Raw genomic sequence first — 17,476 nt, 5'->3', positions numbered from 1 at the left:
ACTAATAAAAAGTGCTTTTGTCAGCAGAACTGTTATAAGCAAAGAGGATTTTACACGCTAACCATCTAGGATCTTATATACCAACTGACTAAATGTAATTTCTTTTTTTTCCTAATGGCTAATTAGTATCTTAAATACACTTTTGTTCGCTTGAAAATGCATGCTGTTGAGTAGAATGGGCTGCTTATTATTAAACTGCAAGTTATCCACACTCCAGTAAACACACTATCATATGGTAAATGGTACCTCGAAAGCTTTATTGTAAAATGGACTGTGGCTTCCAATTGTAGTACACAAGGAGCTAGGCCTAATTTGCAAGTTCACGCAGTGGACATTAGTGTAATAGGCATGCTTTTTTTTGCCCCATAACCCTTACCCCATGGAACTCCCCATCACCTACCCTGAGGAATTTCAGTGTTAATATGATATGTTCCATGTGACAGAAATGGGAAACAAACCATATGATCCCAAATTAATCCAGATCTTTAGATCTGCATCTGAGACCTCTAGGTCCCAGTGCATACCTGATGACATAAACAGGCATCTCCTGGAACCCAGAAGTCAAAGGTTGCTGAGACATTTCTGCCCCTCCCACAGAGTTGAGGACCCCCCGGACCAAGATTGTTTTGCTTTTTTTTTAACCTCTAAAAGAAGTGTCACAAGCCACTTACAGCAGTGTGAGCCACTCTATGCCCATTTTTCCTTCTACCCTTCCTAGAAGGGCTTCAGAGACGACAGAATATGGTGTCACATCACTCCAGAACCTCTCCAGGAAGTGAGGCAAAAGGGAAGCATGAAACAAGGTCTTTCCTGTGTTTCTGCCTGTTCTCTGCATCAATAAATTTGGACTAGAGTTGCCAAGACGTGCCCATGAGTACATGAGGACTTTCCCTGGCACCCACAAAGCCTCTGAATTTCTTCTGCTTTCTGTCCCCTTTGTCATGAGGTGGTGAGAGTGGTTACCTTCCCACCTCCTTATATGTACGTAGAGCTGAAGGAGGAAGATGGAAAAGTAATACCCTTTCCCACTTTTCTTTTTTCAAATTAGCACCTGAGCTGCCAATCAAAGCCTTGGGTGAAAGAAGAACAGTGACACTTCCCCCCACATCCTCTTTCAGCTCTATGTGCTTCTCAGAGCTCAGATCAGCACCTGAGCAGCTTAACAGAAAGCAGAGTGACTGTTGAAAGCAAAAGGGGGAAGGTAAGAGGGGAAGGAAAAATATCTGGCAGGTGGAAGGAGACAGTGGTGGATGGTGGCTCCATGGCAGTAGGGCAGTGGAATCTGCCCTGGGTTTTTGTCAGAACTTTCAAGGAGCTGTCCAAAGTGCTGAATAGGTTCAGAATGGAGATGCCTCAGGAGTCAGAGGGAAGAGCAAGAGAGAATGGAGTGCCAGAGAAAGTATCCGTACACATAAGCATGCACACCTGGATCCAGTAAAATTGTTCCTCTTTAAATTCCTTATTATTTCCACTGGTTAGTCCCCCACACTGCAATCAAATTACAGACCATATCTGCCTCCACTGAATAAACCATAAAAACCATGCATTCAGTGCTAGTACTTTCATGGCACAAAAACATGGATCCAAGACACAGATTCTTATAGATCCTAATTTTTGAACAAGATCCCTTAAAAAAAGTCATATCAAATGTCACCTCCATGGTCACAGACACATTCTATGATTTCTTGGTGGTTTTGTGGCCATCCTGTGCAAACATTAGGAAGATCTTTGGGAATACATGCATAATAAGTACCAGATTTCTGATTTTTACTGTTTGGTCTATCAGTGTAAGATTTAATTTGATGTTGATTTGGGGGAGACCCCATGTAAAAACATGTAAATTCAAGAGGATCCATTTCAATCTTACTGGATAGTACTTTTACTCAACCCATGGAAGAACAAAGTGTGTTTGCCCTCCTTCACAGATCTGGAATTAGTATATCCAATCTGCCCATTGAAATACTGTGTGGAGATTTTCTCATTTTGCCTGCTGCTGCTTCACCATTTTGCCTATATAGCTGCAACACTGGGTATGGCTGAACCACAATAAACACATGGCAGAGAGTACCACTGTTGAGACTGTATCCATCTCACTCACTGCCATTTAAATTAACAGACACTGGAAGAAGTCTGTTGAAAGTAACAGCTTTCCTAGAATTAATTGTCTCACCCTGTTGTGCCTCAAATAGCGTTAATCCAGGCTCCAGCTGGCAGTAGGCCAGGCATCAACAGAAAACTAACAATGAACCAATCACAGGAGATTTCCCCCTCCATTCTGTATTCAATTTACTTCATCCTACTTGAGTGCTAGCAAAATACTATATAACCTTTTCCATAAACATCTCCTCAGACCTATAATGAAATCTGTGTGGTTTTGCATTAATATGCAAAGGTAAACATCAAAGCCCTGCTATAAAAGATAATTTCACAAAAGAGAATGCTAACAGTTTGGTCTAGGAAGCCTTTAATTTACATAAAGAAATACATTAGTGAAATTCATGTAAAATACGGTATCTGGTTAATAAGCCACTCATCTGTTTTCAATATAGCCCAGCTTTTGCCAACCTGGTGCCCTTCAGATGTTTCGGACTACAACTCCCAATGTCTGTGTGTGCTGGGGCTGATGGGAATTGTTGTCCAAAACACCTGGAAGGCATCAGGTTAGTGAAAGCTGACATAGCACATCAGCTTTATGGTCCCAGTGATAATCCCTGCACTTTGTGATCCCTGCTGACAAGAGATATCCTGTTGGGAAGCTGAGAGAAGAGCACCACCTAAGATGTAAAATGTAAAGTGTGAATGCCAATGTGTATGCAAACACATGTACCATACAGGTATATTTGTTAGGGAATAGGTGCCATCTCTCTTGTCTTTTCAGCACCAACTGAAGATCTTTCTCTTTCAGCAAGCCTTTTAAGTAGAGATCTTTCCCAGTCTCTTTCTATACTGGAATTGCTTTTAGATGTTTTAACTGTTTATCGCTTGTGTGTTTGCCATCCTGGGCTCCTTTGGGAGGAAAGGCAGGACATAAATTTAATAAATAATAAATCACCTCTTTCATTTTTGGGTATGCTTATACTGATTTTTCAGGTGAACCTTATAAAGTAGTTATAAAATCTTTAAAATGTCAGTATTATGACATTTACTTCCTCCTTTTTCTGAAGGATACTCTAAACATGACTATCAGCCCTCATCCAGTATCCCATCCCACCCCCAGTAACTACCTGTTGAACAGCCCCTGAAGTATGTGTATTCATTCATTTGTTATATTTCTAGGCCACATTTCTCTAGATTGTAGAGTTAAGGAGGGTTACAAATCCGCAGCAGTCTTCCTCAGTGGCTTCGTTTAAGATCTAGTAGACATTGCCTAATTGTTAGGAATTTATTAGGAAAGTGTTAGGAAAGTGTGATTTGTTATTGTATTTTCATTTAAAGTTCCTATTATTGCTTTTTAATAATGTTATTACCTTGTTATTTAATTGTACTGTTTTTATTGATATGTACAGTAGGGCCCCTCATATGGCAGGTTACGTTCTGGATCTCCACCAAAAAGCAAAAACCTCTGAAAAGCGGAATTCATTTAATAGAATGGCGCACAACGCCTGAAAACCGCTGTAAAAGCGGAACAACCACCGTATGAGTGGGGCTTTAGTCTAATTGCGTCTAATTGAGACCACCGCATTAGCAAAGCGCCGTAAAGCGAAGCGCCGTAAAGCGGGGCCCTACTGTATTTCTATATTTGTGTTTATTTTTTGTAAGCCACCTTGAGGGTCTTTTGGCCAAAAGGCTAATAATAATAATAATAGTAATAATAGTAGTAATAATTTAAGGGGGGAATCCACATACCACTGAATTTTCCTTTCCAATGCAGAACAAGTACACAGTTCTTTACATGCAGCTCTGAGGAGGGGGGGGAAAGGAAGGCTGACCTTAGAAAATGCAACGTAAATGTAAATGTACTGCTTCAAGTCTATTCTGACTTACGGCGACCTTATGCGTTTTCATGCTAAGCGGTATTCAGAGGTGGTTTATCATTGCCTTCCTCTGAGGCTGAGATGCAGTGACTAGCTCAAAGTCACCCAGTGAGCTTCATGGCTGTGTGGGGATTCGAACCCTGGTCTCCCAGGCTGTAGTCCAACACTCTAACCACTAGGGCACAGGACATAGAAAATCTTCAAAATGAAAGTGGTTTGGCATACCCTTAATGACTACATACAACTGAATAGGCTGTTCACAAAAAAAACTCCCCAAAAACCACCCGGTTTTTAAAGGGCAATTTTATCAATAGTTTATTGAATGATTTTTCTCACATTTAACAGCTCACGAATGAAGAAATCAGAGGAAAGGTAAAGAACAGGCAGAAAATGATGACATAAAAATATAAAACAATGTGATCTTGTTATTACCAAACATTGTTTTCATATTGTTTTCACAGAGGCAGTGTGGGGTAATTGTTAGGGTGCCGAGCTAGGAGACCTGGGTTCAACTCTTCACTCTGTCATGATGCTCACTGGGTGACCCTGGGTCAGTTATTAGCTCTCAGCATAACATACCTTGCAGGACCATTGTGATGAATAAATTGGGAAGGAGAGGAACTATGTATGCTGCCTTGAATTGCTTGGATAAAAATGTGGGTATAAATGTAATTAGGGAGGGATCCGTTGGCCAGTACCAATTCGAAAGCATTGCGTCAACCTAACAGGCCAATATCGATTGAACTTGGTTCTTGTCTGCCAGCTGCTGTTTTTACTGGTGTTTTTTTTTTCTTTGCAAAAAAATTGATATTAATAATCAATAAAATATTGATAAATTAAATATTAACAAAATTATCATTCTTGATATTTTAGAGGTGGATTTTTTTTAAAAAAAATCCTTTTTCAAAAATATCTGTGAAAAATCACTACATAAAAATCCAATCTGCAATGATAGAGAATAAGTGAATTAATGGAAAATTTGGTACCAAATCCAAATTGGGCAGAATTCTAACACATTCCTAAATGTAATGAATTAATGAATATGATCCATTCATCCCAAGGACTTAAAATCAGTAAACTCATATGAATAAAAACAAACTACTTTTTAAAAAATCATTAAAATGTGCCATACTTTGATGATCAGAAATGTAAAAGGGAAAAATATAAAGAACAAACCATTATTGTGTCTTATGTTCGCCTTATTTGAAAATGTGTGTGAGGGAGGGAGGACAGACTCTGAGCAGTCAGTGAACCATTTTTTTTAAAACGTAAGATAGATGTTTCTTCTTTTAAGGTGCTTCTATCTTCAAGCAAACATTTTGGCTTTGTAAGCAGTTTTCTGCCCCTTCATTTGTTTTCAGCTGTAATGCTGTCAGTTGAATGTAGGAATTGTAGATGCTCTTCCAAGCAGCCACTTGGCTGAATGTGAACAATATATAAATGATAATTGCATTTTAAACAGGATCCAGGTTTGCTCCCAGTCTGTTTGTTGTTTCCTCCTTCCATGCAGAATGTTTTCCTGCACACACCCCATACATTTCTCCAGCTGCAAGAGACAGCTGTAATTTGATTCTCCCCATGCATTTCATCTAATGCCAGACTGCAGTGAGAGAACTTAAAAGAACCCTGAGATAGTCTGTCTTTTTTACTAGAGTAGCAGGAAATACTTTACAAGGAACTGCGGTCACAGGGCTGGCTTTACCATGAAGCAATGGGAGGTAATTGCTTCAGGCAGGAGATGCAAGGAGATGTCTTGTGTTCCTACCTCCAAGTTTGACTTTCAAAATTAGTGGGAGAGTGTGTAATTTTGACATTTTGAGGAGCAAATCGTCACCATACTTTAAATTCATCGCATCCAATGCCCATTGAAATGCATGCCTACCCCCAGAGAATCCTGGGAACTGTGGTTTTCCCCTCTTATAGTTACATTTTCCTAGCACCCTTAGCAAACTACAATTCTCATGATTCTATGGGGAAAGTCATGTGCTTTAAATGTTCATTGGATGTGCTTTAAATATCTAAAATAACCTGCACTCCTACACACAGTTACTTGGGGGTAACTCTCATTAAATTCAGTGGACCTTCCTCTCAGTAGACATGCATAGGATTGCGCTGTAAAGCTGATACTGGGCTCCTTGTTTTTGCAACCAATATTTATAATGAATTGCTAACAGCGTTTTTGTCCACCAACATTGTAGTGAAATGAAACATCCTACACCAAACAGCGTTAGACAACTTTTGCACTGTGTCATCTGTATGCAAGTAATTTTGCCCAGGATTTTAAGTGTGTGTCTGGATATATTTGCAGAAGCAAAAATGTTTTTCAGTGAGGGCTTACCTCGTCAACAGCAATCGGTAATCATTAGATTTCATAGTCCCTGCTGGTTTATTGCATCACAAGTTTTTCTGCTCCCATCTTCCTCCTCCTGCTACTAATAATGTTTTTTCTTTTCATTTTTGATTGCTATTAGGGACCACAAGGGCCTCAGGGGCCTGTCGGATTCCCTGGACCAAAGGGACCTCCTGTAAGTATTTTCGTAAGATAAATGCAATGATCATGTAACAAATGTGATGCAGAACTTGACTGCAATAAATACTAGTTACTGTAGCAAGCACTGTTTATCAATGTATTAAGAGATATATACTGGCTTTAGAAAGCAGAGTTAAAAGTGGTTGTGAAGAACAGCAGTAAGAAAATTAGATTCCTTATCCTGATTCCCTTCTCTGGGTTGCCTGTTTGCACATACCCTCTCATCTGGATGGATGAGCAGACAGATGAGCAGCAGAGTAATCCAAGCCCTCTTTGCGCTGGGCTGGGGGTTGGTTGGATTGAATGAAGACATCCTTCCACCCAGCCTTGCTGACCTCTGCCAACCACCACTAGAGCTGGTGCAGAGCTCCACCTTCTGCCCATTAAAGACTCTTTCCAGGGACAGTGATCCCAAGCTGGCCTGGCCACCATTGTGTGACAGAATTGGCCCAATGTGGGCAGGATCACTGCACCAGTTTCAGGTTGCCATCCACTCTGTGTGGCCAGTCTGCAGATGTGGCAGTAGTGCCTCCACTCTGTAAAGCCTCACTGGGCTGGGGAAAAACTTAGGATTGCCCCAAGTCCCACTGAGTTTTATGGAACTTTTTCTCCAAAGTTGTATTTGTGTGTAGTTGCTCCTTTAAAAAGGTAGAAGAGCAGCTCAGAGAAGCTTAATGATCAGCCTAATGGGGGCACGCATAAGATGATTTTCCTAGTATATAAAATAGTTAAAACTGGGGAGTTACATCCCAGGGCCAACAGAGTACACATTGTATGTCTTGTTATAATGAATGGAGAAATGAATTCAAGCATCATGAAATTAGCCCAAAGCAGTTTCCTGTTTAGCAAGTAGCTATAACTGAGCTAGTTCTGCTGTGAACCTAATATTTTTTTAAAGAAGTGTTTGCTGGGAAATCTGATAACAGCCCTAGGACATTGCTGGAAACAAATAACAGACACAGTATAGATTTTAAAAAATCAAAATAATGTAAGGTGATCAGAATGCAGAGTTTTGATGTTTTTGTGCAGCAATGGAGTCTAAAAAAGTGTGCCTCATCACTCCTACTGTTTTGCCATTGTTGCAGCTTTAGCTGAAATACACCTATGTAGCATAACCTGTACAGTGCAGTTTATAACATTCATTGTGCACACATAGTTACTACTGAAAAAAAATTGTGTGCTCTAAATGAGGTCATTTGTATGGTAACGAAGGTTGTTGAGATACCAACAACTTGGCTGGCACACAGATATCTGCAGAATGTCTTTTTCTGTAGGGATGACCAGATGCCACTAGAGGTCGCTCTCCATTTTATATCAATCCCAGTACCAACAAGAAAAAAATTGCTGAAATTAGTGTGAAAGTTATTAGATCTGCTATTGGCAGACTGTCACCAAAACGAGTACACAACACACACTAGCTGGATTATTGACTTTAAAATGTTGCATTCATAAATGGAAGTGAAGCATTCACTGACTTGGAATAATGTGTAGGGTCCCATTTGCCTTAGTAGAATTGATCAGCGCCAGTCAAATCAGTGGTCTGCCTTGTGTGTTTCTCCCTCATACAACTCTTAGGAGGGAAGAAACTTTGTTTGAGCTCCACTTGTAGATCAGGTTTATATGGCTTTGCAGAATAAGTCTGAGTGTGTAGAATGTGCCAGCCTGAAATCATATTGATCCCCCATCCCTCGTTCTTATTCCCCTTGGTTGACAAAACATCACTTCAAGAGTGAATTTGCTAGCTTCACTTTTACTACATCCCACTCCAGGGATCTATATGTCCATCATTGAATCACAGAATGAAAACCTGTATTTGCCTCATGGAATGTGAGGGGAGGGGAAGCCGCGTGTTGGGGATGGGTTGAAGAAGTGGCTGTTAGTAAAGGTTTTAGCACAAATACTCCCACTTACCTGCTCCAAATTTTTCCAAAGCTTCCACACATTTGTGTGTAACATGTACTTATGGGGAAGCCATCATTGATTCCTTGAATAATTTTCTGTTTGTGTATGTGTGTTTTGATAAATGTATATTTTAATATCACACACCCATCCCTTGCCATGCTGTTAAATCCCATAAGTTTAAACCTGGGATTGAATGGAGTACACTTTAAAAAGATGCCAGCACTCTTACGAATTTGGATTGCCTTTGGATAAATCATTATGCAATTGGGGGGTATAAATCAATGAAAGGGGGGAGAAGCAGAACGGTACTATTACATTCTCCCTGCCCCACTAAAAGAAAAAAATGTGGGCATGCTCTATAGAGTTTTGCCTCTGTTGGATGAGAGAGCACCAGAGGTTTATGGTATCTTTTCTACTATTTCTCTTATTTACAAATATAGCAGGTCATATTGGAAGCTATAGGACCCTACAGCTGGCAGCAAAACCACAGAGCCTACGTTAGATTCCTTAAGAGAGCAAATGCTCAGACTCCTGCAGCCCCCACCCAGCTGCTTCCAGTTTAGCTAAACTCCAACTCCAAAAAATGTCCCAGCCTTCGGATTCACTCCATCTGCCTTCCTATTCAAAATGCAACAGCACTGTGTCTGTGTTCCATTAGCAGATGGGCGTTGCCTTCCAAAGGCAAAGGAGAGAGATTTTCAGCCATTTTCTTGTTCAGTGACTATTAATTGATCATCCTTAATGATGAGAATACAGTCAGCTTAACAAAGGATGGTCCCCTAGTCAGCATCCACAGTAGGATGCTTGAAAGCCAGCTTGACACACTGGAGAGAACACAAAGGTTGTTAGACTTGATAGCGTCTGCTTTTCAGAACCATCATTTGATTGTTTCTATTTCTCATTGCAGGGTCCACCTGGGAAGGATGGCTTGCCCGGGCACCCAGGACAGCGGGGTGAAACTGTAAGTGTATTATTTATGTTGTTCTATATGGTGATCTTTTTAGTACACTACACATTCCCCTGGGCCAGAACTAGACATTTGGCACCAGATGTGACTCTGGGAACCCTGTTCCCAGTTGCAAAGCATGAAGAGTCAGCTGAGATTTCCAGTAAAGAACTGAGCAGGTTGCACAGAAGATGCTTGCCTCTTCTTCCACTTGCTGCTTTCCCCTTAGAGCTCCTCTGCCTCTTCACTTTTCCTCACAATGGATCAGAAGTCATATGTGGGAACCCCACTTGGGAGAGAAGTGGCTGGGAGAGCTCTTTGCTAGGGGAAAGGTGAACTGCCGAACACATTCTCTCCTACCTGCTGCTTCTCCACTGAAAATTGCACCCGGACCCTTCCAGCAATGGAGGTTTGCCAGACTCTTCTCTGCTGCCAAATGCCTATGTCTGCCCTTGGAAAGCCATAGTGGAGCTCTGCTAAAGAAGAAGCACTGTGTGTGCATTAGAGGGAGTGCAGAGGAGCTGCTGGTTCATGACACTTCTCAAGGGACAGCTTGATTCTTTGGCAAAACTGTTCCTTGAAAGGATCATCTCTAAATAGGCCTTCAAAAGAACACGCCATAGGGGACTTTTGTATGTTTTCTCTTCAAATGTATTCCATCACTTTGCAGCATTGCTGATCTCTTTCTTTTACATGTGTAGTTTGACACTGCTGTAGGAGAACATCCGTCTTCTAGTGCTACTTCCAGTAGTATTTGTATCACATATCTCGAGTTGCTACTGGATTTTGCCTTCAGCAAAATTTCATGGCTGGTTTGGAGGCTCCTACACTGATGAAACATCCCAAAGATTTGTGGGGGGAACTAGAAGACTTTTTATGAGACCTGTGAAATTTCTCAGAGAAAATTCATTTCTTTCCTCCCTGGGATGTACAGAAAACACTTATACAAGTTGTTAGTCCACTTTATAAAGGGAATAAATGTCTTCGCTTCTCCTTCCTTCTTCCCCACACTCTTCTCTGTTACTACCTCAATTGATATTCCTTCCACATCTTCTAGGATTCATCCATCTGCTTTTCCTGCCCTGATTTTAAGTACATCTCTTTATAGCTCTTCTTGCTTGTCTGCTTTTAACACATCTGTGTGGATGTCTGCAACATATATTTGGACTGAATCTGAGCAATATCATTTGTGCAATCATAGCCCTCTAATCAGTTTCACAGAAAGTGCGACCTGTGAAAGCTACCACTTTGAACCACACCATTGGCAGAGCAGAGCTCAGAATGATTGGAAATGATAGATCTTTGAAAGAGTCTTCAATATTTTACATTTAAGCGCATACAGTAATAACAGAAATGGCAGCCTTTATTCTTGGAAAAAGATGAATCCCCTGACACTGCTCTTTGTGCTTGTCATCTCTTCAACACTGAAACGTCATTGGAATATGCAGAAGCGCTGGCATTAGTAACTATTGTATTCTTCATTCCTTAGGGTTTCCAAGGCAAAACTGGCCCTCCAGGCCCTGGCGGCGTTGTTGGACCTCAGGTACGATGCTTCTATCTAAATTTAGCTTTACAAAATATGGAGGGAACATTTAGTTTGGCCGTACCTTTCACACAGCAATCTCTGTCAAGCTGACCCAGGTATAGCCTAACGATGGACTGATGAATAGCCTAAGTCTATTTTTGCCCCATGCCTGTGTGTGCTCCAGAACAAGTCCATTCTGTCCCTATTCCATGTGGACTATTTTAAAAGGAAAAATCCTAAAAAGTATACACAGAAAAAATGAAATAATAATAATAATTTTATTGAAATAAATGTAGCTACTACTTATGGTCTGAGAGTTCCTATAATGTCTTCCTTCCTTCCTTCCTTCCTTCCTTCCTTCCTTCCTTCCTTCCTTCCTTCCTTCCTTCCTTCCTTCCTTCTTTCCTTCCTTCCTTGTTTAATAATATACACCTGCTAGGAGCAGCTTTAAAGTGTGGCACTTGCCACATGGGATGAAAATGCTTTTTACTGCACATCACAGTGTGCTGTTGTTTCCTAGGTAATTATGTGTGGAAATATATGGCTGCCCCTATGTACTGATGTTAGGCATCCATCTTTTTTTCCCATACAACATCCTTTAGTGTATCCTACTGTATGTACAATTGCTCAGTAAGTGATGTGTGGCTGCTCCTTTTGTACCCCTTGTGGCATGCTTTGTAGCTGGTCCAAGCAGTTTTAAACTATTACACAGAGAACACTTTTGAGAAATGCATTCCTCAGATCATCTCATCAAAACATAAGTGATTGAACCAGTGCTTGGAAAAGTTTGCACACCTGTCCACACTAAACCACAGATTTTTGTCCTGTTCCAAATACTAGTTGGAGAACTGAGACTGGAATCAGATGGACTTGTTTTGGAGTGAGCCCCCTGAAATGGACAAGGTTTGCATGCTGAACATAAGAGTGTTTGCTGGAAATGTACCTGATTTAAGTGGAGTATGAAATCATGGAGTCAGTAAACCATGGGAAACTCCACTAATAGCAGTGGAAGAGTTTTAAAAGGATACCATGGGGTTCATAACAAGCAGAGCCTATGAGGGATGATAGCAGGCAGGTTCATGGAGACCAATCTACATGCATCTTCAATTCATGCTGAATTTAGGAGCTTGGATTCAACCTTTCTCTTCTGCAGACAGAAGGGCTCCTTCAGTTTGTGGAAGAGGCTGAGATTTAGTGGAGGCTTCTCCTGAAGGAAGAGCATGGGGCAGGGAAGGCAATTTCCCCCAACTTCCCTACTTCCTGCAGCCCCCCCCATGCCACCTTCTTTGGTGTTCAAGAGGGTTCCCCAACCTTCCAGAGCAGAGCTGCATGGGAAAGGAAGAACTGGTGAAAAACATCTACCTTCCTTCACTGCTAGTGTGCCATTAGTGGAGTTCTACTTATGGGAACTCTGAATCTTGTCCACGGTATTTTTCAAGACTCACAAAGGCAGGCATGACCAGAAACACTGTTATAACAAGCATTTGAAGTAATGCCTTTAAACCAGTGGAGACTAGCAGCTCCAATGTCAGCGGGACAGTGAATCTGCTCCGGGTCTTAGTCTGAAATTTCAAGGAATTCCTTGAAAGTTCCGACTAAAACCTATAGTGTATCCACTGCCCCACAGACATCAGTGCCACCAGTCTCCACTGCTTTAGTCTGTTAGACCTTTCTGAAGTTCTCTCAGCACTAGTTTTACTACAGGAGGCACATGAATTGTGTGTGGGGGGGGTTTTGTTTATTTCTTCAGTGAAGTGAAACAGCAGGGGTCTTACTTGGTGTACATTTTATCTGAATTATCTGGTGTTTTCTTCTTCTTTTTTAATTGACTAAGCTTTATTTAAATTCCAATGTCTGACCATGCTGTGTTTGAGTGCTTAGTAAAGATAACCGAAAACCCAGCTGAGTTATATCCTCAGGACTGGTATTCCCTATATTTGTTTTCCATGTGAGGGCTTTTTATTTATTTATTTCTTATTTGTGTGTGTGTGTGTGTGTGTGTGTGTGTGTGTGTTTAAAGCCCATTGTTGTCATAAGAAAAGAATCAATGAATTCTATTATGTCCATCCAAACACAGAAGATGCTTGGGCATGAATTTCTATCAGGAATATAATTACAATTCTGTGTTGATGTTTCTGATCTTTATCCTTAAGTAGGAGTAATGAAAGTGTAGTAGCAAAACACTGTGTTAAATTTTGTTTTATAATCTTTTAGAATAATGCCTTACAAACAGAAGGAGTGCTTGGTATATTTTGGAGCCGATGGTGTTTGCCTCTACTTTGGTTTCCAATGCATATCTGTGGGCAGTGAGCTAAATGCAGATTGCCCCATCAGAATCATTTGGGAGCCCATCTATAACTAAGCAAGGCCTATTAATCAGGCTTTTGCAGTGGCACCTGATGGAGTCATCCTTCCCTGATTACAGAGCTTGCTCCCATTATGACAAGTCAATGGAAACAGTATATCCATACAGACCTACTTTGCGCTTCCTCACTCTACACACTGGAGCTTCCCCTTGGCCAGGCCAACAATGCATGCTATTAAATTGTTTTTGTTTGTTTGTTTGTTTTTGTTTTTTTAAATTGTTTTTTGTGTTTTAAAATTTGTATATTTGTTTTTAATGTTTTTAATTGCTGTAAACCGCCCAGAGAACTTCAGCTATGGGGCAGTATATAAATGTAATAAATAAATAAATAAATTAGCCACATTCAGTGAACATATGCATGCTACATGTGCCTTGGAAGGCACTATATGTGGGAGGGTGTAGGTCACTCACTGCCTACTGAAGAGTGGCAGAAGCTGGGAAGTGAGTTTCTGGTGAGCAGGAAAGGCGTGACACTAAATACTAGGCTGGGTAGGCAGGCTCATCTCTCATCATGTTCTTACAATTCAGCAGTGACAGCTAGGCATGGATGGATCAGCCCACCTTTGCCCTCTGCCAGCCCTGCATGCATTCAGTAATGGGACCATCTTATCCTGTTTTTGTATAGATTTTGAAGGGAAAATCCTTAAAAAAATAATCCTCATGGTACAAACAAAATACTGTACAGGAATACCCTGCATTAACGTACGCAATGGGTCCAGAGTGAGTACGTAAACTGAAAATGTACTTAAAGTGAAGCACTACCTTTTTTCATTTATCGATGCATATGCTGCGCTGCAATCGTCATATACGGGCATAAGTGATATAAATAATGCATTTATAACTAAAATAAACACAGTAGGCCTTTTTTAAAGAAAAAGTTTGTAGTTGGAAACTGATTGGGCGGTGGCGTCATGCTGTTAAGTGTCCGTTCTGGCGAAGCGAGTGTATGTAAACGGGAATGGTGCTACTGTAAATATGTCCGTACTCGTGAGTGTCCGTAAAGTGAAGGTCCATATAGCGGGGTATTCCTGTACGTACAAGGTGATCCAAGAACCGTCTTCTGCCTTCTTTCTTTTTTAAAAAAAAGCAGTTTAAAGCAGCTTAGAGCACCTAGTGACTTCATCGTCATGTGGATAAAAACCCTTTTAAAATGCTCAGAGGAAGTGACTATACATTATAATGTATGGAGGAAAAAGATAGCTGCCCCATAAGTATATGGGGGCAGCAATTTGTTCCCCATGTAGTTCCGAAGAAGAGACTTTATGTTATAATGCACAGTCACTTCTTGGGAGCATTTTAAAAGAGTCTTTTATCTAAACAACGATGTACTAGTTCAATGTTGCACAGGCAAAAAGTCACTTAAAATGCTCCCAGGAAGCAAACATATGTCTTAACCTGCAGTTAGGGATGAATAAATCTGTCAATTTCACTTCTGTCAGTTTCTCTTTTTTTTCAGTCTTATATTCAGTTCTCCTCATTTCTGTCCAAATTAGTGATTTTTAATGAAAACTTGACAGCATTTTAGTGCAAATTTCTCCCAATCACATTTTATATTCAGCTTTGACTAATCTACACATTTCTGCTAGCAATTTTCCCTAATACAATGCATTTTTATATGTTATTTTCACTAATATATGCATTTTATGGACACTTACACTAGTATATTTTTTAAACCTTTTCTTCTTGGAGAACTCCATCACAAATTCAGAGAAGTACAAATTTCCGACAATAGCTGTGTTTCGGTTCATATATTGGTTGCTATATATAATTTCTCCCACATCCCTATGTGCAGTCCCTTCCTGAGGAATTTTATGGGGAAAAGATGGCTAATCCCATAGGTACATGGGGTGACAATAAAGTTACTAGTTGATTTAAGCAGCTTTAAAGGGTTTTTGAAAAGCATGAAGGCAGAAGCAGCCATCAGGCCACCTTGTAAGTACGATGCACATATTTGTTCATAAATTTGTTCAAGTTTCCATGCATGGGGGTAAGGACCGGAATCCCTAATCCTCCAACATCTCTAATTTGAGCCTATTGGTGGGCACTCCATTTCCCCCTATCACTGATTGGCAAATAAAGGAAGTAAGTGGAGAGGAGAAGGCTGGCTCAGTTATTTCTTCCTTCCCTACTCCCTGCTCACTGCTCCTTCCGTGTGCACATGGTACTACCACATCCTGTCTTTGGGGGTAGAGTTGCATCCTGGTAAGACTGTGTGTGGGGATCTTTGGTCAAATATATTCTGTTTGGAAGTGAAGGTGAATATGTTGGTGGCGTGGAATAAATAGTGCTGCTGTTTTGGTTTTTAGGGCCCCACTGGTGAGACTGGTCCAATTGGTGAAAGAGGTCACCCTGGCCCTCCGGGTCCACCAGGTGAACAAGGCCTTCCAGGTGCTGCTGGGAAAGAAGGTGCTAAGGTAAGAGTGCTGATGTGTGCACTTTTGATGGATACATGAAGATGTATGCTGTCCTTAGCATGCAGAATGCATTAGTATTTTCCTGTGCGGTGATCTTCATGGGCAGTTTTCCACAGCTTCAGAGATCAGCATGGGATTTGTTACTGCACTTATATATATATTACATAAATCAGAGATTTATCTTCAGGGATAACATTCTACCACTACTGGAGTGTCACTGCCAAAATACCCTTCTTTGTGAACCTGCAGATGTTACCTTGCTAGTGCAGGGCTTCACCCACTGATCTCAACATTGGGTGAAGTTCAAATGGGAGAAAGATGCTCTCTAGCATATAAGTGGGCCTACATTGTAAAGCTCTAAAATGTTCACCAGCAGCACATGCTGTTGACGAAGCTGTACAGGTACACTGAAACATGAGACTGTGCACTTAGGAGTACTGATCCACACTTAAAGGTAGTTTAGAGCTGAATCGATTATGGATGACATGATAATTCCAATGTAACTACTTCCTTGATGAAAAGAACAATGATAAGTAAGTTGGCAGAGGAAGCTTACTTGGAAATGTTGATGCATTTGCATATGTTCAGGTCTCAGATCTTTACTGGTAGGTAAAAGAAGGCTATGACTTTTTATTTCTCTTTAAAATCTGGCATAGTTTTCAGAACTTTTTATGTGACTGGATGCAGAATCTCATTGCTATTAAAATCCCAGTATATACGATGAATCATAGCTGAACTGCCTGCAATTTGTTTTTGATCTGTTTCCTTAGGGTGATCCAGGTCCTCAAGGCATATCTGGAAAAGATGGACCTGCAGGACTTCGTGGTTTCCCAGGAGAAAGAGGCCTGCCAGGAGCTCAGGTATGGTACCAAGGATGAAACCTTAACTTCACTTATGTGAGAGTTATTCAATAGGACCTCATTGTAAGTCATTAATATGTTAACTGTTAAGAGAACAAAGTTCATAGATAATGTGTATTATAGGTGCAAGACCACTAATTAACAGATAAGAATGAAGGTCATATGAATTAACTCATATTTCTGTGAGTTAATTGGGTCTTAGTCCAGTGAGTCTCTTTATCTGTGAATAAAGATCAGTCATCCCCCCACAACTGTGCGTTTGGAGTGGGGCACTCAGGTGGTCCCTCACACTATATCTCATACTTTCTCCAAGTGTTCAAAGCATCAGATGCTGAGTTATCCCACTTAAGCCCTGAAAAATAAGTTAGGCTGAGAGAAATTGGCTCAAGGATAGTGCCATGGGTGAGTGGGGATTTGAACTTGGCCTCTCTAGTTCAAGGTTGGCACTCTGTCAACTACACCACGAGCCACTTTTTAAACATGAGAGATATTAAAGAGCAGCTTGCAGTGCAGAGTGAAGTGCAGCTGTTTGGTACATAAAAGTGGAAGTCCTGTTGTGCATGGAGACATTACCCCTTTTCTCCTCTTGATCAGGCATGTCATTTTTCACCTAAGAGCTTCTTCACGCTACATCAGGCTTACACAACTTGTGACTCATCAAGACCAACAAAACCCATCAGAGGCTCAATAGACCTTCTGGTTTCTCTGCCTACCTTGAATGCAAAAGTAGGGGGAGGCAAACCTCTTACAGGCCACAGACAATGGCTAATGGGCTATGTTCAGCTTGGATCACACGGTCTACAAGCCTGCTACACCAGAACCTGCTATTTAAACTTGGGATTGCTTAAAGAGTAGAGTGACGGTTTGCTGTTTGCAAAAAGTAATCAAATGCCCTGTGCTATGTGGGGTATAACCCTCTTGCTTCTCTGGATTGGGACTCTCATTTTCAATTAGCAGGAA

General features: G+C 40.8%; 1 protein-coding gene across 1 annotated transcript in view; it reads left to right on the top strand.

Moving 5' to 3' along the window:
• COL11A1 (collagen type XI alpha 1 chain) overlaps positions 1-17,476 on the top strand; it is a 352,651-nt gene that overhangs the window by 250,927 nt on the left and 84,248 nt on the right. Inside the window, exons 36-40 of the mRNA XM_061633852.1 lie at positions 6,446-6,499; positions 9,314-9,367; positions 10,842-10,895; positions 15,549-15,656; positions 16,427-16,516. Of these exons, the coding sequence (XP_061489836.1) occupies positions 6,446-6,499; positions 9,314-9,367; positions 10,842-10,895; positions 15,549-15,656; positions 16,427-16,516 (360 nt within the window). The remainder of the gene's footprint in view (positions 1-6,445; positions 6,500-9,313; positions 9,368-10,841; positions 10,896-15,548; positions 15,657-16,426; positions 16,517-17,476) is intronic.

This window comes from Rhineura floridana, chromosome 6 (genome assembly GCF_030035675.1).
Source record: "Rhineura floridana isolate rRhiFlo1 chromosome 6, rRhiFlo1.hap2, whole genome shotgun sequence".
Classification (NCBI taxonomy): domain Eukaryota; kingdom Metazoa; phylum Chordata; class Lepidosauria; order Squamata; family Rhineuridae; genus Rhineura; species Rhineura floridana.
Note: the sequence above shows the minus strand (reverse complement) of the source record. Positions and strands in the feature narration are given on the sequence as shown.